At 40.9% G+C, this 24,264-nt stretch overlaps 2 protein-coding genes across 3 annotated transcripts in view; one reads left to right on the forward strand and one right to left on the reverse strand.

Moving 5' to 3' along the window:
* Positions 1-1,125: 1,125 nt before the first annotated feature.
* mettl9 (methyltransferase 9, His-X-His N1-histidine) overlaps positions 1,126-24,264 on the reverse strand; it is a 34,301-nt gene continuing 11,162 nt past the window's right edge. The window contains exon 5 of the mRNA XM_060840590.1: positions 1,126-4,907. Within this exon, the coding sequence (XP_060696573.1) occupies positions 4,702-4,907 (206 nt within the window). The 3' untranslated portion in view covers positions 1,126-4,701. The remainder of the gene's footprint in view (positions 4,908-24,264) is intronic.
* LOC132825174 (uncharacterized) lies at positions 5,800-20,635 on the forward strand. 2 transcript variants are annotated; one of them, XM_060840208.1, is made up of 6 exons: positions 5,800-5,933; positions 13,968-14,147; positions 15,914-16,005; positions 17,073-17,129; positions 18,243-18,344; positions 20,347-20,635. In XM_060840208.1, the coding sequence occupies exons 1-6, from the start codon at positions 5,867-5,869 to the stop codon at positions 20,389-20,391; spliced, it is 543 nt and encodes a 180-aa protein (XP_060696191.1). In that variant the 5' UTR covers positions 5,800-5,866; the 3' UTR covers positions 20,392-20,635. The 2 variants fall into 2 exon arrangements, with proteins under 2 accessions (XP_060696191.1, XP_060696190.1); XM_060840207.1 differs by having other exon boundaries at positions 5,804-5,933; positions 13,968-14,327.

A 24,264-nucleotide genomic window follows, 5' to 3' on the forward strand; every position in this document is an offset into this window, starting at 1 on the left:
GAAAATGTAAATCACATGAACAAGGGAGAAGTTCCTACATGGGTTACTGACACTAAGTTAAGGAAATTAGCTGATGGGACAAGGACTTTAAGTAAAATGTTGATCTGTGAGTTAATTTCCTTAATAAAATTATGGACTAATGATTCGTGGATGACAGGGAATGGAATAGGTCTTGTGTTAAAGATATCTATTATGTCTGAAGATGACAAACTATTTAATGTACAAAATATTGCAGAGGTCCAAAGCTCCATCTGGATGAGAGCTGAAGAGTTTCTATCTTATATAGTAAGGCGGTGGGAAGAGTGAGGGAGAGAATAAGTGTGTGTGTGTGTGTGTGTGTGTGTGTGTGTGTGTGTGTGTGTGTGAGAGAGAGAGAGAGAGAGAGAGAGAGCCAGAGAGCAAGAGCAAAACACTCATAGGGATAGCACTTAAGGAATGCTAACAGACTGATTAATTATTGTTTATCCCTGTCCCATTTACACAACTGACAAGCCACATGCGGCTATGAGTTCAGGCATAATGAAAGTTAACTTGTTTCAAGTACCACTCAAACAGCATTATCAGAGTTGGAATATGCAAGCAAAGCACAATACTATATCACAACATCTTTAAAACAGCATTAGCGTAACTTGTCTTGTCCTGTTATTGATTAGACACCCTCAATTGTCTATGCACAAAGGAACAATGGAATTAATTAACATCAAGGAGGAGAAAATCTGAGAAATGGTTATATTTTATTTGCAAAAATATATGGCTCATAATGCCCTGAAAAGGGAACATTTGGATGCAATAAAAGAGATTTTTGAGAAAGGCACACAGTTTACATATTAAGGTTCAATATAATAGAGAATCAAGATAGATATTAAAATCATCAAGGAATACTCTTAGTGGGATGGCATGTGGGACTGGAAAAGTATTATACACATGTTGCAAGGGTTCATTTTATTAATGACTTGTTATAGTTCTGCTAAAACATGATCATCTTAAAGCTGCAATGGGTGAAGCATTATCCAACTTTCTTAACATTATATCTGTAATAATATAATATAATGGAAAATTATATTAGCATTTGCTCATCATATATTAAAAAAATGAAGAGGAGAGACTGTGATGTTATAAATTTCAGAACTTTAACTGTTTATGGATCAAAAGAATCAACAAAAATAAACTGTTACACACAAAAGAAGCAATAACTCTGTCCGGGATAAACTATAAAGGGACAAGAACAAACCTATACTGGAATTGAAAGCAATTAGCCATGTCTGGGAGAAAAAGGGAATCAAAGTTACATGAACAAAACTACTTGATAACTAGCTGCCTCACACCACAAGAATAAATGACCAGTTTGTTGAAGAATTTAAGGAGTTAATTACAAAACAGTATATATCTTGAGACTGTTAACACCGAATATAACAAAGAGCAGAGGAGTTACTTCTGATAAAAAGGCAAGCTGCAGTTTGCAATATTTTAGATGAAACAAACTAAAGAATCATCAATAATATCACTGCATAGACCTGAAAGGTGAAAACCTGTATAAACAAATCCAACACCAGAACCCCTTATTCGCAAAACTTTGAAGGGTGGCAGGTTGGTTAGCACTGCTGCCTCACATCGTCAGCGACCCGAGTTCGAATCCAGCTTCGAGTAGCTGTCTATGTGGAGTTTGCACATTCTCCCAGTGTCTCTGTGGGTTTCCTCCAGATGCTCTGGTTTCCTCCCACAGTCCAAAGATGTTAGGTGAATTGGCAACACTAAATTGTCCAGTGTTCAGGATGTGTAGGTTAGTCAGGGGTAAATGTAGGGGAATGGATCTGGGTGGGTTACTCTTCGGAGGGTCGGTGTGGACTTGTGGGCCAAAGGGCCTGTTTCCGTGCTGGAAGGATTCTATGGAAGGATTGAATCCTGGACACTGCCAGAGAGATACTATTGGTTGGACCTGTCACTAAATTCCACCATTAATTGAGTAATAACTAGCTTGACTTGTGAGGCTTACTCAAAGGGTCTTATTTTGGTTGCTACATGCAATAAATGTTAAATCATTGTTTCAGTACTTCATTGTCTGTGAGATTTCTTAATAAGTAGCCGAATTAAAGGTAACTTGCAGTGATTTATGAATAACAATGTGGTGTTTAAAGGACATTCTGACAACCACACAGTTAAGCAAGAGATGCGACAAACCAAAGGCCAGCTGGAAAGCCCGACGTTACCCGTGGTAATACATTTCTGTGGGCAATATTAGGAATGCTGTACGCAAGGTCTATCTTTGTTATATTAACTACTTGAGGCGAAGTTTACCCTTTTATTGGAAATATATCTCACCCCTCAATTAATATTCATGTTAATTTTAATTGGCTCGTAGGTATTAAAAAGTGACATCTTGTCCATCAGTTTTCTTTTTACTGATTTCATAGAGATTACTTTCTTTAAAGCCGATTGGTCTCCAAGAGGATCATAACACAACTCTTTTATATTTCTCACCAAAATAAAGTAACTTTTGCCATTTTACGGTGACCTTTCTTCAGCGTTCTAATGAAAGGTCACTGACCTGAAACCTGAACTCTGTTTCTCTCCAGAAATGCTGCTTGACCTGTTGAGTGTTTCCAGACATTTTTGTTTTTATTTCAGATTGCCAGCATCTGGAGTACTTTGCTTTTGTATGCCTAATACTTTTTCATGCTGTTATTCATTACGATGTGCCTGTCCTGTGAGATTATTAACCTCCTTTTGTACTTTCCTGTCATCCTCAGTGTTAGGGGACAGCAGTACCAATGTGGTAATGTCAGCGAATTGAGAATTCAGAGCCCAGGTTAATGTTCTGGTGACAAGAATCCCATCATGAGAGGTGGTGAAATATGAATTAAATAAAATCTCAAATTAAAAACAATAGTTTAACTGTAACTATTTATCCATTTTGTTGTAAAAGTCCATCTGGTTCAGTATTGTTCTGTAGGGCCAATACATTCCAGACCAACAAATATGGTTGAAATTATTTGGGGGGGGGGGGAGAGAGAGAGAGAGAGGGGGAGTTAACAGTCAAGTCAATCAGTTTAAGGGAGGTTAAGATGTAAAATGAACGATTGTCAGCACTAGCCACATCCCACGCAAGAGTAAGTGTGATTATATTTCCCCATCTTAGAGACATAAACAGAAATTGTGGGAAAGGCTCATCAGGTTCCCCAGCATCTGTGGTGAGAAATCAGAATTAGAGTTTCGGGTTCAGTGACCCTTTCTTAGAACCTCCCATTTTAGTATTTGTTCACAAATTTAGTTCACAAATTTAGACATTTTGTTTTCTATTCTAAAATCTAAACCATTAATTATAAATTGTGAAGAACTGATCGTTATGCCGGTCTGAATATATGCCCTTTACAATATTGCACGTAATGCTACTCTCTGCTTTCTATCTTGAAGTCAGTATTTGTCCCTGGTACCTAGTGATCCAACCTTAGTGTTAGTCTATTACAATCCTTTACATGAAACATTAGAACTTCAAAAGGTAAGGAAAATGCATCCTCATTTTATTCTTCCAGAGGCAACATGGAATAAAATATAAAGAACTAGATCAAGACAATCTACAGTTGATCATCTCTTACATCCAAAAAGCATCCTGTTTTAAAAGTAAATAATCTACAAGATTAAAATATTAAACTTCAGACTGTAAAATATTAAACATTTACCAGTTCTAGTCTTGAACCCAGATGACTGTGGTTAAATTGTAAAACCCAACATTGTAGAATATTTGACATGATTTAAATGATCCCACTGAGACCATTATGGTTCTTCACTTCCTGTGACAGCCCGCAGGAGACATTGTACAAATGAGCCAGATTTCAAAACTCTAAAATAAAGCAGCTTCACTGAAGTAATACAATATCAGGCACATTTTCAATAAATCATTTACGTCTTTATGTTTCGATTAAATTCACTGCCACTGCTGGCTCAGTTATTATGGTTGTAGTGAGGTGCAGGAGTGGACACCCTTTTGAATGATTTTTTCAAACCAGTCTCCCCATTACTGCTTAAATGTTGTCAGTTCTACTTTGCTGGCTAGATGCCAACAGTAGAGAATTACCACATGGATTGGATAAAAACACTAACAACATCTTCACCAACCCCTAGGGTTGCCAATTTGAGACTGGATGTATTCCTGGTTTCCTCGCATGATTTCCAACTTTCCCAATATTAATAAACAAGGTAATCAAATAAACTGTGGAAAATAAGCACAATGCTTTTTTTTTTAAAGAAAGGAGATTTCAATGATTGTTTTCCTCCTGGATTCTGTTCATAGCAGCATTCATGAGATTAATTGTAAATATCTGCAGAGTCTCGGCCATCCCTGGAGGGCTGGGGACCCTACTTAGCCCTTCACCAAAGTATGAATCATTAAGCAGGGAGAGGCATGGAGTGTTCTGTTCAAAGTCACGGTAGCAAGATAGAAAGGAGGATTCGAGAAGAAAAATACCTCAACAACCAAACAATTGTAAGAGGAGCAGAAAAGATTTTGGCCAGAAAGGACACAGTGTGTATATATAAAAAGGCCATAGAGCGTATATCAAGTAGTTCACAAAATATTTAAATTCACTTCAAGTTAAACAAGTGTTTTTAACCCATTATTTGTCCGAATAGAAAGATGAAACTGTTCTTGCTGATTGGAATTGTTGTGTTGCGTTCGTTGTTATGAAACATCTGGACAATGCAGCTTTAAACCAGTTTAAGAACGAAGACCACATCATCCAGTACATAGTGATCATTGTACAAGTCCCCTTCACACAGGTATGGGAGCCGGGTGAAGGATTCAATGGCAAAGCCCACCTTGTTGAACACATCATTACTAAAACTGGCCACTTGCTCTTCCCACGTCTCTCCAGTTACCTCTAGATATTCCGAAGGTCTCTCCCATTTACCACCTACAAAAGAAAACAAAATTTTAATTGATACAGTAAATAATTGAGCCAGTCTTTTCTCAGATTACTTCCCAGCTGACTTTAGCCAATTCTGTAGATGCCAGTGATCCTCACCAAACTCCCCACTCCTCAATGGGAATCACAGACAATAGGGGTTACTGGAGTATTCAACATTAAGGGACACAATATCAGACATAAGGCAAGTCAGGAGTCTGATCCCTGTGTCAGATATGAGAGAGAGTGAGAGAGAGAGTGAGAGAGAGAGTGAGAGAGAGCGTGAGAGAGAGAGACCATGCACAGACCCCATTCCTGGGAAAAGAATCAGGTGTCCTTTTTTAATCGTGGGGGCTGCATGTCCACAACCTTTTTTAAAAAAAAATCACTTAAAATTGCTTTACCTCCACAGGACTGAATATTGAATGCCAGCAGTAAACTATTAGACTTGCTCACAGCTGAAGTTGTACCATAAGGTGACAAATCTGCAAGTATAACTTAACCACAATAACCAAACACACTCATTTCACTCAAATCTATGTATGTAGAAACCACAATCCATAGGCTCCTATACATGCACAAACATCTATAATCCATACAATCTACAGGTAGTGAACGTAGCCACATTGTATTGATAACCCACATGCAAACTATAGTGAAAATCTAATACATACATAAACTTGCATAATCTATGCATAGAACTCATATACACGCACTCAGTTCACCATGGGCCTCAAAAGTTAAAAATGAGTCAAACCTTAGCCCCTCAGGTGTTTTCACATGTGCCTCTCATGCAACACTGAGTCAATCATTATTGTGTAGTGTCTGCAAAAGGACAAAATCATTCTTACACGCTCCCACACAACTTCCTCTCCCAGTGATATTGCAGCAACAGCTTCAGAAAGGAAATAATTTCTCAATCTGGAACAGACACACAGAGTTCTCCTTCAGTGTAAAGTGGTTGAACAATGGAACTTATGAGAGTTACACAGGTTTGCTTGCTTTACCTTCAAGCTTCCAACTTTTACATAGCAGGTGAGAAACTCTAACTCATTTTACTCTGCTGTTCCTATCTACCCAGCCCAATGAAGAGCTCAACAGCTGACACAATGGGCATCAAGTGAATTGCGATATTTCTTAGGTATATCACCCTTTTCATGCCTAGACAGTGAATATTGTTGTAGCTAATTAACTGCTGAGAGACTGAACCCAGTTTGAGCTTGAAAAGAAATAACCTGGACTGACACTGCTGGATCTTGTCCCAGAGACGATACTCAAAGCTTTTTCATTATTTCCTCTGTTGGAATTAACGAACCTAGCACGGACTGAGGGATGGGGGTGGAAGTGGGGTACTGGGCTGCGAGATTCAGACATATTCACAGTTCACGCTAATTGAATGAAGGTAAAGTTGACAAAAAGAATAGAGGACAACATAGTGGGTAAACATGATTACAATTATTTGTTGGCATAAAGGGTAAACGCTGGCAAGGGCTGATTGAAAAGGGGCAATAGTTTTTTTTTGGCCTGTGCTGTAGCCTCTAACAGTTGCCCCAGGAATGTTTGATGGGACAGTGGAGCTTTACTTTGTATCTAACACGTACTGTGCTTGCCCTTGAAGCACTGCACTGTTGGAGGTGCACTCTTTCAAATGAGATACTAAATTGAGGCTCCGTTTGTCTGTTTGGGTGAATATACAGTACAAGGATCCTCAGCCTCTACTCAAAAACGACCAGGCAGACCTCCTGGTGCTTAAGTTAATATGCGTAAGATACTAAAATCAATAAATCAAATTAAATGGCAATTTACACCAATGAGATCCACCTGTAAACAAAATTGATGTTCATGAGCATTTGAGATATAAAAATGGACTGGAAAGACTGGGACTTTTTTCACAGAAGTGTAGGAGGTTGAGGGTGGCCTTACTGAGGTTTTTACAGTCATGAGGGGCATAGATAAAGTGAACGACTAAGATCTTTTCCCCTCGGGTGGGGGTTCAAAACTAGAGGGTATTTTTTAAGGTGAGAAGAAAGGCTTAAAGGACATGGGGCAACTTAAAAAAAAGAGTAAGGTTTGTGTGTGAAATGAACTGCTAGAGGAAGTTTTGGATGCGGGTACAGTTACAAATTTAACCAAATGTCTTTTAAGTTCCTGAATAGAAAAGGCTTGGCGGGAAATGGGACAAGCACAAGCAGGTTAGTTTACTTGGGAACATGGTTGGTATGGACTGAACTGAAGGTTCTGTTTCCGTGCTGTACGACTGTAGGAGAACAGTAACAAGACATTGTAGTACATTTGTAGGCGGCACAGTGGTCAGCACTGCTGCCTCATAGCGCCAGAGACCTGGGTTCAATTCCCGCCTCAGGCGACTGACTGTGTGGAGTTTGCACATTCTCCCCGTGTCTGCATGGGTTTCCTTCGGGTGCTCCGGTTTCCTCCCACAGTCCAAAAATGTGCAGGTTAGGTGAATTGGCCATGCTAAATTGCCCGTAGTGTTAGGCGAAGGGGTAAATGTAGGGGAATGGGAGTGGGTGGGTGGCGCTTTGGCGGGTCGGTGTGGACTTGTTGGGCCGAAGGGCCTGTTTCCACACTGTAAGTAATTAAAAATCTTATGTGAAGTGCTTTGGAATATTACTGAGAAATTTTGTACAGGTTTGTTTAAATATCCCTTCCCTTACTTTTACTCAAAGATCTACTGCACTGTTTTTCATTTTTTCATTGAGTACTGGGACTGAAGTTGTGTAACGTTGTCGCTGTTGTCAGGAACCAACCACACTTTAAGTCTTAATTGTGACTTTTATGTTATACTGAAAAAATCCAGCTCCAAAGAGTTGTTGTGTTCTTTAAAAAAAACATTAAAATCTTAGATGACCAGGATAATTTTTCAAATTATCTAAAATTTATTTCTCTAGAAGTTGGCTTTTTGTGAATTGTTATTCAGTGAGGACAAAAACATTTCACAAAAAGCTTCATAAAAAAAAACACAAAAATGTCTATAAAAGCACCAACTAAAATTTGAAACAGAAACATTTGGGATGGATGTTTTTCTCCAGGAAAAGCCACTGTGGTTTGATTGGGTTATTCTCAGAATTATTACAGTGCAGGAGGCGGCCATTCAGCCAGTTATCCCTGTGCTGGCTCTCTGAAGGAGCAGTTCAACCAATTAACTGATATTTGTTAAAAATGTATTGGATATAACTGCAGCTAAAATAAAGTAATTCTGCAGATCTATGTCCTTACTTCCTCAATTGTTCAACACTGAAGTATGTTGGTGTAAAAATAGTTCAATGCTAGGAATTATTTACACTTCAGTATGATTGCATAACTTCTGCTCATGTGACATTACCACTTGGAACAAAATATTTGGCAAAAGTCCCTCTTTTTGTTGCATTAGTGCACGTCAAATAGCACTCCCCAAGATTTTATTCATTACGAGCTTAAATGACAAATGTCACCAGCTATACGGCTATGGGTGGGGATCACAGCTAAGTTCAATCCACTGTCATGTGCCCACTACTAAGTACTCCAACACATATCGCAATCTGTGAATTCATGCGATCCAACGCTTTAACAGACATCCTTCGATATTAATCGTGTCCTTCTATTGACCACTTGTAGTCAACTAGGGTAAAATAATTTGTCAAATTCTCCTCAAGAAAGAAGTGGCTGGCAGGGAACTCCATCCAACCTCCCCCCATCGGTCCTCTTTGGACATCTCCCAGTCAGTTGATAGTCAGCAACAGTGAGGAACAGAAAGTGACACAATAGCTGGAGGACATAATGTAAAATAAGAACAAAGAATAGGCTACTCCGCCCATCAGACTACCCTAGCTTCAATCATAAGTGATCACTATTGTGGACTCTGTTCCTCAATCCTAGGACATTAAAAGGAAGTAGCTTTGGATTCACTAGTAACCTTCTAAATTCCCCAGATTCTTGAAAGCACCAGAGGATTGGAAAACTGCCATTTATAGTCACAAAACATCTTAAGTCAAAAAAGATAACTTCCCGCCAGTGAACGTAACATCAATAGTTCTGAAAATGTTAGAGTCTATTGTAAAGCAAGTGACAGCAGAGCATTTAGAAATGTATAATAGAACTGCAAGATGGCTCAGTGGTCAGCACTGGTGCCTCTCAGCACCAGGAATGCAGATTCAATTCCAGCCCTGGGCAACTGTCTGTGTGGAGCTTACACCGTCTCCCTGTGTCTTTGTGGGTTTCTACCAGTGCTCCTGTTTCCTCCGACAGTACAGGTCTGGTGGATCGGCCATGGGGAAACTGTCCAAAGTGTCCAGGGATGTGTAGGCTATGCGGATTAGCTGTGGGGATCAGGTAAGGTCAGTGGGGAATACTCTTTGGAGGGTCGGTGCAGACTTGATAGGCTAAGTGGCCTCTTTCCGCACTGTTGGGATTTTATTCTATCAGCATGACTTCATGAAGGAGAAATCATGCCTGACAAATTCATTAGAATTCTCCGAGGGGGTATCAATCAGGATTGATAAAAAGCAAGATTTCCAAAAAGATATTTGGTAACGTAAAACATGTTAAGCTACTTAATAAGAGCCATTAGACCACAAGACATAACAGGGCCCACATTTACTTCACTAATCTCTTCCTATTGACCTGCTTATAAAAACACTTACAATATGTTTTAAGACGATAAGATGTGGCAGTGGAAGGTTACTCAGCCCATTGTTCTGCTGCGAAGGCCAACATTCCCGCCTCAGGCGACTGACTGTGTGGAGTTTGCACATTCTCCCCGTGTCTGCGTGGGTTTCCTCCGGGTGCTCCGGTTTCCTCCCACAGTCCAAAAAGGTGCAGGTTAGGTGAATTGGCCACGCTAAATTGCCCGTAGTGTTAGGTGTAGGGGAAATGGGTCTGGGTGGGTCGGTGTGGACTTGTTGGGCTGAAGGGCCTGTTTCCACACTGTAAGTAATCTAATTTGTCATCTTCTCTTCCTGCTGCATCTGCATCACCATTCAGAGAGATCATGGCTGATCTAATAGTCCTCAAAAGCAGCAACAAACCTGAGGATTTGTAGCAGTTCAGATTTCAAAGAAGACCAAAAGGATTTGTTTAAGGGAGGAAAATAGGAGTCCAACAGAACATTCAAACTGATTGTGAGCGTTTCTATACACAAGTGAGGAGTGAAGACAAATATAGGTCTTTTGATCAAAAACAGGGGCACAGTTGTAATGGGAATAAAGATACGACAAACCAACAACAATATATTTTGGTTCTATCTTCACAGGTGAGGACACAAATAACGTCCCAAAAATGTTGGATGTCACAGGGTCTGGTGAGAGGCAGAATCTGAAGAAAATCAGCATTAGTAGGGAAAAAGTGTTGGGCAATTGCTGGGATTAAGACTGATAAATCTCAAATAGAAATAATGGGTGGTCATCTCTCGGAGATTTTATAGACTCTGAAACGGTTCCTATAGATTGGAGGATTGCCAACATAACCCAATTATTTTTAAAAAAAGGAAATAGAGTGAAAACAGAAATATAGACAGGATAGGCAGACATCTGTTGTAGGGAAAATGCTAACGTTCATTATAAAAAGATTCAGTAGCAGAAAACAGGGACAGCATTCATCAGAATAAGCATGGATTTACACAAGGGAAATCATACTTGACAAATCTATTGGAATTTTTTGAGAATGTAACTAGTATAGTTGATAAGGAGGAGCCAGTAGGTGTGGTTGAATTGGATTTTCAAAAGGCTTTTAGTAAGGTCCCAAATAAGAAATTAACATGCAAAATAAAGTGCATGGGATTATGGGGTAGTGTACTGATATAGATTCTGAACTGGTTGGCAGAGAGTAGGCACAAACAGGTCTTTTTCTGAGTGGCATTGAGTGACTAGTGGGATCAGTGTTTGGATGATGTGGTTAATATATCACAACATATTAACAATTTAAATGAGGGTACTAAACATAATATCTCCAAGTTTTCAGACAACAACTTGCAGTGAGGCGGATGCAGAAATACTTCAGTGCAATTAGTACAAGTTGAGTAAGTGGGCAAATGCATGGAAGTGTAATGTGGATAAATGTGGAGTTATCCATTTTGGTAGTAAAAACAAGAAGGCAGGTTATTCGAATGGTGATAGATTGGAAAAGGGGGAGGTGCAATGAGACATAGGTATCCTTGTACAACTGTCCAATTGTATAGAAGCATGCAGATACAGCAGGAAGCGAAGACAACAAATGGTATGTTGGCCTTCACAGCAGAAGAATTCAAAATCAGGAGCAGGGGTGTCTTGCTGTAATTGTACAGGATGTTGGTGAAACCAGATGTGGAGTATTGTGTGCAGTTTTGGTCTCCTTATTCGAGAAAGGATCTTCTGGCTATGGGAGGATTGCAATAAAGGTTTAGCAGATTGTCTCCTGGGATAGTAAGATTGCCAAATAAAGAGAGACTAGATCAGTTAGGACTATAGTCACTGGTATTTACAAGTATAAAAAGGGACTTTGGTGTGCAAGTCCATTGATCCTGAAGATATCAGCACAGGCAGATAGGTTGGGAAAGAGGGCATATGGGATGCTTGCCTTCATTAGCTGGGGCATATAATATGGAAGCATTACATTGTCTTGTTACAACTTTATTGGTGAGGCTCCAGATGGAACATTAGTCTAGTGACCAGAACTGCACACAAAGTAGACTATGGATGAAGTGAAGGTTAATTGGATTAGTGTAGTTTGGTATTTGTTGGTTGACATAGACATAGTGGACTGAAGGGCCTGTATCTATGCCAGCTGACTGTGAAGTGTGGATCACAAAACTTATAAAATTTCACAGGATGAGACGACTAAACACAGGAAGGATGTCCCTGATGACTGGAGAGTCACAGTTTAAAGGTACAGGGTAGGCCTCTTAGAATCGCAATGAGAACAAATTTCTTCAGAGTGTGGTGAGCCTGGGGAAATGCTGGCACAGAAAGTGGTTGAGGCTAAAACATTGCATGCTTTCAAGGAGCAATTGGATATTGTTCTTAGGGCTAAAGGAATCAAAAGGTATGGGGAGAAAACAGGAACAGGGGATTGAGTTGGATAATCAGCAATTATCATATTGAAGGGCCAAATGGCCTACCCCTATTTTCTATATTTTTTTAAACCAAGGAGATCAAGAAAAATTTAAATCAACGAAAATTTAGGGGAAATCATTCCACTGGTTGGAAGTCAGAACTCAAAAAGTTTGAAAGTGGAAGATAAATTTACCTCAAGAGTCCCCAGTCCACCTTAGAAAATTCAATCATGGGGGTACCTACAGAGACACGTCAACACCATACATAGAACTTCTGAAGTGCTGCTCCTCCAACCACAGGTTGATATTCTCCCACACCTGGCTGGAGGTGCACCAACTGTTGGAGAAGTACATGGTGAGTGTGAGGGAGTAATTAGAGGAGCCCGAGCAACCTTTCCCTTGTACCAGGGCTTTTGACAGGAGTTGGACTTTTGAGAGCTTTTGCCTTGGGCCAAACCAGGGAAGGGAGCATCTGTTGAGGCTGTTGCTGGAGGAATGCTGCAAGATGAGGTTGGAGGAATGAGGAGATTGCAAGAGGAGTGGACCTCCTTGAACTTTATTATATGATGCTGGTGTGAAGTGTTGTGGAACATTCAATTAAACAGACTATATCAGTTGCTGCCTACTGCTCTCGTCCTTCAATGTGATAGAGGTGGTGTGTTGAAAGGAACTATTGAAGGCACCTCAGAAAACTCCTGCAGCAACAAGAGACTATGTAGATGCAATGCTGCCACTGCACTGGTGATGGAAGCCTAATGGAGGGTAGCCAATCAACTGGGATGTTTTTTCCTGAATGATGTGAAGCTTCTTTGTTAATTATGTGTTAATCAAATTAAGGTTAAGGACGTATGTGTCAGGCATTGATTGGTCAATCTCGAGTTCATATAAAAAGTGACCTCTTCCACAACTGGTGAGTGCTTACAAAATCAAATTTCTCTAAATTGACACTGACTTTCTCAATCGGATTTTTGTGACAGTGCCCCTTTAAGGAACATCACCTTTTAATGAACTAATTTGATTCCTTAACAGAGAGACCCAGAGCCCCTGCTTTAAGTGCTGGTTAAATCAATTAGTTCATTCAGTTGATGTGATGTCACCAAGTTTGAAAACGTAAAGAGGTTTTGAGCAGTGGGCTCTGGAGAAGTTGGGCTGCATTATTATCCCCATTTTTAAAAAAATGTCTCTTTTCTAATTGTGGTATGATGTGGAGGTGGACGAAGTCACATGACACCAGGTTATAGTCCAACAGGATTATTTGAAATGTTGTGTGACTTCTGACCTTAAATTTTAATAGTCTCCGTTAACGTGTCGAGCTTTTGGTAGTGCGCCACTAAGGACTGTTCAAACCCTTCATTTATTTTAAAAAATACAAAGAGATTTGCTGTGATAGTGACATGAATTGGGAATATGCTGGGCAGTGGGAGAGGGGGCTGGATGAAGCCACAAGCTTTGTGTCTGTGGATATCCAGCTTGTAGCCAATACCATCCAGAGCCTCTAGCTTGTGGTGCTCAGAGGGCATGACATTCATGGATTCAAGGTGGTTGACACATATGATGGCTTCCGGTCCAAAGTGACTCCTGTTCAGATGAAACTTCACTTTGGCTTTGGGTTGCAAAACCTCCTTTTGAAATGCTATGCTGAAATCTGAAAGGTCTCATGGAAATCCCCACCATCCCATTCTGTTGTTTTGGAGGCTTTTCCTATTTTGGCTGCTGCTCAGGAGGTGGCAATGCTATGACCTCACATTTGCTCAAATAGTTCGTGGCTTTCCAGGCTACCTATATTTCCTGGGATCTTGCACAGTCCACGTACTATGTGTAAACACATTGTCACCTCTTTCAACAATGGTAACACTATTGTGTATGACGATGATCTGATTTTTGTTGGAGATAGTCAATGCCTGGCACTTATGAAGCATGAATGTTACTTGCCTCTGATCAGCCCAAGCCTGAATGAGCAAAATTACCTTTTCTCAAGTCATGTTTAACATTTAATATTGGGCATCAAGGAAAAGCACAATGAAATAACTTTATATTTTCAACAGGCTTTGCTGCTCAAGACTGTACTGTAACTGTCAATCAAGAACCTTTCATTGAAGGTCACTTGACCAACAACGTGACCATCAACTGCACTTTCATTTCCAATTGTGTGGACACACCTAGTGTGCTGTGGTTCAGGATCAACAGCAACAGAACAACAAATCTGTGCTCAGGAGCCTGTTCAGGTACACCGTCTAATGGGAGGTTTATTCTGGCAGATGCAAGTTCTGGTGGCAATGCTGCCTTGAGAATTCAGCAATTGACCCAGGCTGACAATGGCATGTATTATTGTGGTGTCGGCTTCCAGAAATCCACTTCCATCAAATCCAAGCAAATGGGAAATGGTACAATGCTGGTGCTCAAAGGTTAGTTACACAGGTTTCAAGTTTCTTAGAAAGAGATGGTATCAGTGTATTGTACACCCGTGCAGAAAAAAAGTGTATAATTATTGCATGATATTTACTTTTGGAAACACTTGTGCATATAAGTGAATTTGCCAAAACTATGGCAAATAGATGAGTGGGGAACATAGTGAGTGAAAGTGAAGGCAAAATGTTGACCTGGTTAGATTCAGAACAAAAGGACACACGATTAAGGATAATGGGAAGATACTCTAATGAGCAGGACAAGATGCTGCCAGGGTTTGTACTGGGGCATCAACTCTCACTTTATTTATCAATGACATGATAGAATAGTCAGCCATGTTACCAACATGAATAAATGTGGGGTAATCCACGTTGGACTTCAAATGGATAGAATAAAGTATTTTCCAAATAGTGAAAAGCTGGAACCTATATTTCAAGGGTTACGTTACAAGGAGACATTATACAAACTAGGTTGCATTCTCTAGTTTAGAAGGTTGCCGGCTGATTTGAACGACATTCATGATTCTAAAGGAAACAGAGTAGTTTGAGAATAATAATTTCCATTGGGCAGGGAGTCTGGGATTGGCTCAGTTCCCTAAACTTATCAGGAGTGAGATTGTGAAATATTTCCACATGCAAGAGGTGGTACAAGTTTGGAACTTTGTCTTCTGTGAATTGCAATGAACATGAGACCAATTGTAAATTTTAAACATAAGCTAGATGGGTGTTTGCTAACCAAAAGGTTAGGTGCCTGATCAGCCATGATCTTACTGAATAGTAGAGAGGTTTGAGGGGTTAAAGGCCCTCTACTGCTCGTGTTCCTTGGGAAAACATACACATCACAGCCCACTACGTGGTCAGTCACAAAAAAATTATTTCAATGTGTAGTTGAGAAGTCCCACAAACTGAAGTTATATCACTGTATAAGCTAATGGTCTTCATTTGTTAAGGTTTATATGCTACGGTCTCTGTGATAGAAGTCAGTTCAAAGGCTAACTTATCATTGAGAGATGTAAATAATCTGCATATGTGTACTTTTTTTGCAGGCTTTTTTTATGGAGTGTCCTTTAACATAAAGTTTACTTATTGAAGCACAACAGCATCTGAACAGATTATTGAGTTCTGGTCATCATTGGAACATCAATTACAAACTAGCTGGTACTTCAATTAGGTTAAATGGGACTGTGCATTGTTTTGGATATCATGGTATGGAGAGGATTTACAATGGTTATTCCAGGACAGAGTTTATATCTTATCAAAATAAATTGGGGTTCTTTACAATGGAAAAGAAAAGGTGAATGAGATGACCTAATAGCAATCTTAAGTTTAGGGAGAATTGTAGACAACAAGTTTCTACTTGTTGTAGAAAGTGCAGAGTGTGGAAGAAGCCCATTCAGCTCATCATTTCCTGATCTGGACACACCCAAACCAAGCTCCTGTGAAGCACAGGAATTTCAGGAACTATGGCAACAATGACCACAGAAGTACAACAAAATAAGTTACAATGAAAGACTAAAATAAACTCAGTGATTTCTGGTTGGTATTAAATAAGCTCCAGTAAGAGATTTGTATATTTTTAATTGCAGGATCTACTGACACAGGATCAAATGAATTGCTGCAATCAACACTGTTAATCATTCTCACCCTATACACCATCTGCATTACCATTCTCCTTGTCGTGAGTTGCTGAAAGCCACTTTCAACTTCTATTTTTCTATTTAGGTTGAAATTAAACAAGTGCAAAGGAAAAGGAACTTTGGGGCAGCTGAGTGAATTTTTTTTAAAAAGTCTCATCTCGGGATGTTGAGGTCCCTGACAAGTCGATGCTAATTGCTTATCTCTGTGGTCACGAAGAACAGTTTCTTATTTACTCCAGCAATATCCTTCATAAATTTTAAACAGGTCTCTTCAATCTCCCATTAGCCCACTCTGCTCCAATCCAAAAAGTCCACAAAACTGAAGCCCTTCATCCAGAGTTAGCATCCCAAATCATCATTTGTATTCTCGCTATTTCACCCTAAATTCATTCCTTTAGTACTCCATGCCTCTACTTACATTGGGGATACAACTGAAGAAGTAACAAGGCCCTCTACTGCTACAAGATTCAGTGCTACAACAACCACTGGGGAAGGCCAAGGAGGTGGGTCCTGAACACACCCCAAACCAGAATGGAGGTCAAATCCCAAAGTGTTATCACTAATCTGATCCAAACTGCGGTTGTCCAACCAACTAACCTCATCAGCCTCCTTCGCCAAGGAGTCCCAGGTTGATGCGATAACTTGCATATTTGCTGTAAATTCAGGTAATGACTGTGGAGATAGTTTCTTTCCCATTGCATGAGTAACAAGGAATTGCTCCCTCCCACTTCCTACCTGCCATTAGCATGTGTTGAAAGGATTTGCAGGTTGATCCCCCCCCCGCCCCTCCCCAAGGGACAGCTGTGATCCAGTCAGGTCTGATGGCAATGAACAGCATCATGGTCACTTTTAATTATCCCTATTCTATTTTTTCCAATGTTTTTCCTTCGACTGTACTGAAATTCACCTTCTCCAGATTACTAGTCTAGCAACATAACCAATACTGCCAAAATCCATTGCTATGCTGAACAAGCGGTGTTTGATAATGGAAATTGATTAGCGCCAATTACTTGGTGTGGTTCAAATGGCAAGTACGGGACTTTCAATATTTGTAAACTAAGGTCAACAGTGCAGCCTGCATATCTCATTCACTGCTATCTTTCTACAGCAAACCATCAGATTGGTGCAAAAGGCTAATTCCAATCCTAACCACAGCAGAAACAACGTACGTATACATTGTTATCTTTTTAAATTGGAAAAGCATTCTTCTTTTAGAATGGTGTTACAAATTAACAATTTTCCTACTTATTCTGGGCAGTATTGATCCCAAGGGTTCAAAACACCAGTCAGAACACTAGAAGGGGCAGGGATCGACTATTCTCCCTCCCTACCATGTCCAATCAGATCATCCTCCATTAACCAAAAACTCCAAAAGCAGTTAACAGCAGCAAACTGCCCATTTAGTACTCTAACAGCTGGGATCTCACTGGGCAACCACTGGCTGCTGCCTCAAAACGTAGACCAGTGTTTTCAATTTGTTTTCTTCCCACAAAGACCGCAGTTTAAAGGCCAGAGATTTCTCATGATGAATCCCCTCCAAACACAACTGAGAGCTGTAACCGCAGGAGAGTAATTGGGGGGGGTGGGGTGGGGTGAGGTGAGGCCAGACCTGAAAGAGACATTGAATATATTGGGTTATAAAGTTTTTTTTCCCCAAAAGAAGCATAGCTTACCATTGTTACTGTTGCAGAGACCAGTCACCGGGGTCTACATTTAGGTCATGCCCATAGTTTGACAAAAATGCAAGAATTTTATTCACGATTGTCTACCGATTAAAAACTCTAAGCAAGCCACTGACCCCAAATCCCGACAGACTCTTGCTTTCAGAGTACAAGGTTTTAAGCCCCACTCCAAAAAAACTGAACTCCCGAATCTCGGCTGAAGTTCCCAGTGTAATACTGAGGGAGAGCGGCACTGCCAGGGGATCTCCCGCACATGCAACTTTTAAGTGCCATCTCTTCACCTGTACTCTCATGAATGTAAATGACGCAACTCTGAAGAATAGCAGGGAAATTCACCCAGAAATCTTCAGCCACTGTGAAGATCACCAAAATTGATTATCTGGTCAATACCAAATTGTTGCTGTGGGAGTTTCTCTGTACAAATGGGTTGCCATGTTTGCTAGGTTACAACAGTGGCTACAATTCAAAAAGTGCTTCATTAGTTTTAATTCATTTTGGGACATCTGATGATAGCAAAAGGCACTATCAAAACACAAGTAATCTTTTCAAGATTTGTCCCTCCAAATTTCTGTCTATTTTTTGTTGTCTGCCCGCAGCCAAGTGAAGAACAGAAGAGCCGAGCCTTCAAGGAGCTCGCTCAGGAATTCAACAAAAAGTACATTCATAAAAACCAAGAGGTAGAAGTAAGTGCAGAAAAGGTGAGAGTCGGGGTAAATATAGCCTTTGTTTGTGGAAGAAAACTTTGTACAAGGAGCTTATTGAATGAGAGGAAGCATGTTTCTGCTGCACTGAGTCACTGGCAGAGACTGAACTGATTCAGAACTCATTCACATGCACAGAATTAAAATCAGGTCCACCTGAGTTTTTCAAACATCAGCTCTTAGGAGTAGTTTCGATTTCACTGCAGCCTCTTACAAATACTGGAAAGGTACACGTGCTGTTAATTATCAGAAAAGACCAGAGTTATGAGAAACTAGGACACGAAATCTCATGAGATAGGTGTTGCAAGCCTTCCCAAATGTCCTGCTAGTAACTACAGTGATTGTAAGGAGGTCAGTCGGGTGGATCTCACAGAATGAGTTCCCTGACAGGGTCTGTTAATCTGGGCCACTCAGGGAGCCCTGGCTGACCTATAAACAGGGGTGTCAGGGATGCTGTTCACTCAAGAGCAGGCTCTGAGGAAGTCGGATCAGTGTCAAACACTTTCCACGTGTAAATAAAGTGTGACTTGGTGATGTGATACCAGTCTTGGAGTAATTTCAGAAAAGGTCCCCTTGCATCTACCTATCAATTTCATTAAACCTGCAATTGATCATTATGGGATGCATTCATGACCTGAGGATTAGTATGTTACTACAGAGGAGCATTCTGTTTAATCCATTCACAGGATGTAGATGTAGATGTTGCTGTCAAGGCCAGTGTTTATTGCCCATCCCCATTCCCGTGGGGAAGGTGATGGTGAGCTACTTTCCTGAACTGGCGCAGTCCAGATGATGTGGAGACACTCAATGCTGTTCCAGGATTTGGACTCAGCAACAGTGAAGGGATAAAATACAGTTTCAAGTTGGAATGGCGTGTGGTTTGAAAGGGAACTTGCAGGTGGTGGGGTTTCCACTTGCTTGTTGCCCTTGCGTATGGGATGAGAGAGAGGCTGGAGGTTGGAAGATGCTGAACGCAGCTTGGTGAGTTGCTGCAGCGCATTTTGTAGATAGTCATATCACACGGAAACAGACCCCTTGGTCCAACTTGTCCACGTTGACCAATTCTCAAAACTGAACTAACCACATGTGCCTGCATTGTGCCCAGATTCCTCTAGATGTTTCTTATTCATGTACCTGTCCAAATTTCTTTTAAATGTCGTAACTATACCTGCATCTACCACTTTCGCTGATGGTTCAATTAACCTTTGTAATACTTACTGGAAAAATACCTGATTTCTGCTGAACTGCATGGAAAGGATCCAGAATGTTCAATTATTCCCTCATCTTTCCATCCTGGACTCATCTTCACTGTGCTTTCTCATCACTAAATCTCACTAGCCCTCTCTCCCAACCCTAAAAGTGCTCTCCTACTTTGGTTAGATCAGGATTATAAAGAACACACTCTAGGACTTGCATCAAAACACAACAAGGACCATTTTCCTTCCTACAACAAATGCTAGAGATCACAGCAGGTCAGGCAGTGTCTAGCGAGAGAGAGCAAGTTAATGGTCTGAGTCTGGATGATTCTAGCATCTGCAGTGATTTACACCTGATTTCCTGCTGAGGTCTGGTTTATCTCAAGGACAAGCGAGGAAGTTTCGACCCAGTTAAAGTCTAGTGTTACCCCAGATTGGGCAGGGCAGGGCAGGCTGATTTAATGCTGTTTCTAATGTGGCCACTGAAAAACAACATTAAAAATCACACAACACCAGGTTATAGCCCAACAGATTTATCTGGAAGTACTGGCTTTTGGATTTTTATCTCTCCGACCCCTTGGCTCACAAGCCTCATTCCTGACGAAGGGCTCTTGCCTGAAACGTCAATTCTCCTGCTCCTTTACTGTTGTGCTTTTCTAGCATCCCACTCTCGAATCTGATCTCCAGCGTCTGCAGTCCTCACTTTTTCCTTGTTGATTTTTAACTTTGTCCACCCCAGTGCAGCACCAACCCCCCCCACATTACTGCATAATAACGTATAGGTATTCCTTTTGATTTTGCAGGAAGAGGCACAACCCCATAATGACAGAATCTATCAAAATGCCTGAGGGTTCAATCATCAAGCAACTAAGATAAGAATGGAATTCTCAGGACAGTGTTAATGGACTTTCACGTGGAAAATGATAATAAAGGAAGCTCTCAGTTAACCAGCAGGAAGCAATGCAAGGATGACCTGTGTGTTAAGATTTCAATCTGTGTTTCATTCTTGGTGACCTTGTCATATCCAGACAGCATTGCTCTCCTCTTTCAAACTACTCTTTGAACTAATTAAATTCAGATCTGAATCCTGAAGTCTATTATGAAGTTCTAATTGGTGATCATGATGTGGAGACGCTGGTGTTGGACTGGGGTGTACAAAGTTAAAAATCACAACATCAGGTTATCGTCCAACAGGTTTATTTGGAAGCACTAGCTTTCAGAGCACCGCTCCTTCATCAGGTGGACCCACAACCACCTGATGAAGGAGCAGCGCTCCAAAAGCTAGTGCTTCCAAATAAACCTGTTGGACTATAACCTGGTGTTGTGTGATTTTAACTAAATGATGATAAGGGTCAGATTGATCAATAGATTGAGACGAAAGTCTTTTTAGCAGCTGATAACCCTGTAAAGAGCTTGCATTCCACAGTCGGCGTGGGGGGTGGGCGGGGGGGGTACCCTTTTGGTGCAGTAGCAATGTCCCTATCCCTGGACTGGGAAGCCTGGGTCAAATCCCTAACTACTTCAGGAGGAGGGTAATAACATTGCTGAAAAGGTTGACTAGAGAAAAACAAAAAAAAAAGGGAGGTCTCTTCTGGCCCAGGAGGCTCAGGTTCAAGTTCTACTTGTTCCAGGTGTGTGTCATCACTCTGACCAGGTTGATTAGAAAATAATACCATAGTCGAATGGCTTTTATTGGCTTCCAACAGAACCCAAGAGAATGCAAACTGCTTGATCAACCACTTTTCCACCACCTGAAAAACTACTCCCTTCACCAACCCAATATACAGTGGCAGCAGTGAGTAACATCCAGAAGATCCCTTAGAACAAATCAGCAAGGCTCCTTCAACAGCACCTTGCAATCCTGCAAACTCGATCATCTAGAGATGTTTAAAATCATGAGGGGCATGGATAGGGTAATTAGACAAAGTCTTTTCCCTGGGTTGGGGGGAGTCCAGAAATAGAGGGCACAGGTTTAAGGCGAGAGGGGAAGATTTAAACAGGGACCTAAGGGGCAACTTCTTCATACAAAGTGTGTCACATGCATGGAATGAGCTGTCACAAGGAGTGGTGGAGGATAGAACAATTACAACATTTAAACGGTGTCTGGGTGGATATATGAATAGGAAAGGTTGAGGGGGATATGGGCCAAATGCTGGCAAATAGGACTAGATTAATTTAGGATAAGGATTCTGGGTAATCCAAGATGGAGGACGGGAAAAATTTCTGGCTGCAAGAGCTGCTACTTTTTTTGAGGTATTTTAGGTGTTGGAGATGATTTCCTTGAATTCCAGGAGCAGCAGTTACTGTTTTATATGCTGTTGCATTGTTTTGGAACTTTGGAAAAAAAAAGTCAAAACAACAGCAGTTTAAAAGGGAGGAGAGCAGACAAAGGAAGGGAATGGAATGGAGTGGAGGAAAAGAGAGAGGAAAAGAGAGAAGAGAGAGGAAAAGAGAGAAGAGAGAGGAAAAGAGAGAAGAGAGAGAGAGAGAGAGAAGGCTGCAGTAGTGAGTAGAGTGGATTCTTTCTTGATTTATGTTTATGGACACATGTCTCTTGATTAAACTTAAAATATAATCCATAACTATTAATTTAACCTGGGGCAGTGTTTGTAGAGGAATAAGACGGTGTCATTTTCTGGGTCTGTAGATTGTGAAGGAGCAAAAATGGCCTTTGCAGTGATATGTACTTCTTGTCAGATGTGGGAGTTTAAAGAGAGAGTTTAAGGGTTACTGCGAATTATATCTGCCATAAATGCTGTTGGATGCGAATCTTATCAGATTGAGTGGATCGGTTAGAGAGACAGATAGAAGCAGTTGAGGAATTTGCAACAGGTACAGTATGTGATGGATGGCAGTTATATGAAGGTTGGGGGGGGTTAAAATCTCAGATACAGTCACATAGATGGGTTAACTCCAGGAAGGGTGAGAGAGGTCAGCACCTAGTGCAGGAGTCTTTTGTGGATAGACCCATTTCAAACAGGTATGCTGTTTTGGAAAATGTAGGGGGTGATGGATTCTCAGGGGAACATAGCACGAACAGCCAAGTTTCTGGTACTGAGACTGGCTCTAATGAAATGAGGGGTATGTCAGCTTCCAAGAGATCAATTGTGTTAGGGGATTCTGTAGTCAGAGGTACAGACAGATGTTTCTGTGGCCAGCAAAGAAAAAGCAGAATGGTGTGTTATTTCCCTGGTGCCAGGATCAAAGATGTCTCAGAGAGGGTGCAGAATGCTCTCACGAGGGAGAGGGGCCAGCAGGAGGTCATTGTCCACATTGGTTCCAACGATATAGGAAGGGAAAAGGTTGAGATTCTGAAGGGAGATTATAGAGAGTTAGGCAGAAATTTATACAGGAGGTCCTCAAGGGTAGTAATATCTGGATTATTCCCAGTGCTACAATCTAGTGAGGGCAAGATTAGGAAGATAGAGCAGATGAATGCATGGCTGAGGAGATGGTGTATGAGAGAAGGATTCACATTTTTGGATCATTGGAATCTCTTTTGGGGTAGAAGTGACCTGTACAAGAAGGACAGATTGCACCTAAATTGGAAGGGGACTAATATACTGGCAGGGAAATTTGCTAGAACTGCTTGGGAGGATTTAAACTAGTAAGGTTGGGGGGTGGGGGTGGGGAAAAACGGGTACAGCTGAGAACAGAAGTGAGTCAAACAGTCAGGGCAGGCAGGGACAATGTAGGACTATTAAATTAAACTGCATTTATTTCAATGCAAGGGGCCTAACAGGGAAGGCAGATGAACTCAGGGCATGGTTAGGAACATGGGACTGGGATATCATAGCAATTACGGAAACATGGCTCAGGGATGGGCAGGACTGGCAGCTGAATGTTCCAGGATACAACTGCTACAGGAAGGATAGAAAGGGAGGCAAGAGAGGAGGGGGAGTGGCATTTTTGATAAGGGATAATATTGCAGCTGTGCCGAGGGAAGATATTCCCAGAAATATATCCAGGGAAGTTATTTGGGTTCAACTGAGAAATAAGAAAGGGATGATCTCTTTACTAGGATTGTATTATAGACTCCCCAATAGCCAGAGGGAAATTGAGAAACAAACTTGTAAGGAGATCTCAGCTATCTGTAAGAATAATAGGGTGGTTATGGTAGGGGATTTTAACTTTCCAACCATCAACTGGGACTGCCATAGAGTTAAAGGTTTAGATGGAGAGGAATTTCTTAAGTGCATACAAGACAATTTTCTGATTCAGTATGTGGTTGTACCTACTAGAGAAGGTGCAAAACTTGACCTACTCTTGGGAAATAAGGCAGGGCAGGTGACTGAGGTGTCAGTGGGAGAGCACTTTGGGGCCAGCGACCATAATTCTATTTGTGGAAAAAGATAGAACTTCAACTTTTAGATCTGGTCTAAATTGGACAAAGGCCAATTTTGACAGTATTAGGCAAGAACTTTCAAAAGCTGATTGGAGGCAGATGTTCGGAGGTAAAGGGATGGCTGGAAAATGGAAAGCCTTCAGAAATGAGATAACAAGAATCCAGAGAAAGTATATTCCTGTCAGGGTGAAAGGGAATGCTGGATGACTAAAGAAATGGAGGGTTTGGTTAAGAGAAAGAAGGAAGCATATGTCAGGTATAGACAGGATAGATCGAGTGAATCCTTAGAAGATTATAAAGAAAGTAGGAGTATACTTAAGAGGGAAATCAGGAGGGCAAAACAGGGCCATGAGATAGCTTTGGCAAATAGAATTAA

Source organism: Hemiscyllium ocellatum, chromosome 20 (assembly GCF_020745735.1).
Source record: "Hemiscyllium ocellatum isolate sHemOce1 chromosome 20, sHemOce1.pat.X.cur, whole genome shotgun sequence".
Taxonomy (NCBI): Eukaryota; Metazoa; Chordata; class Chondrichthyes; order Orectolobiformes; family Hemiscylliidae; genus Hemiscyllium; species Hemiscyllium ocellatum.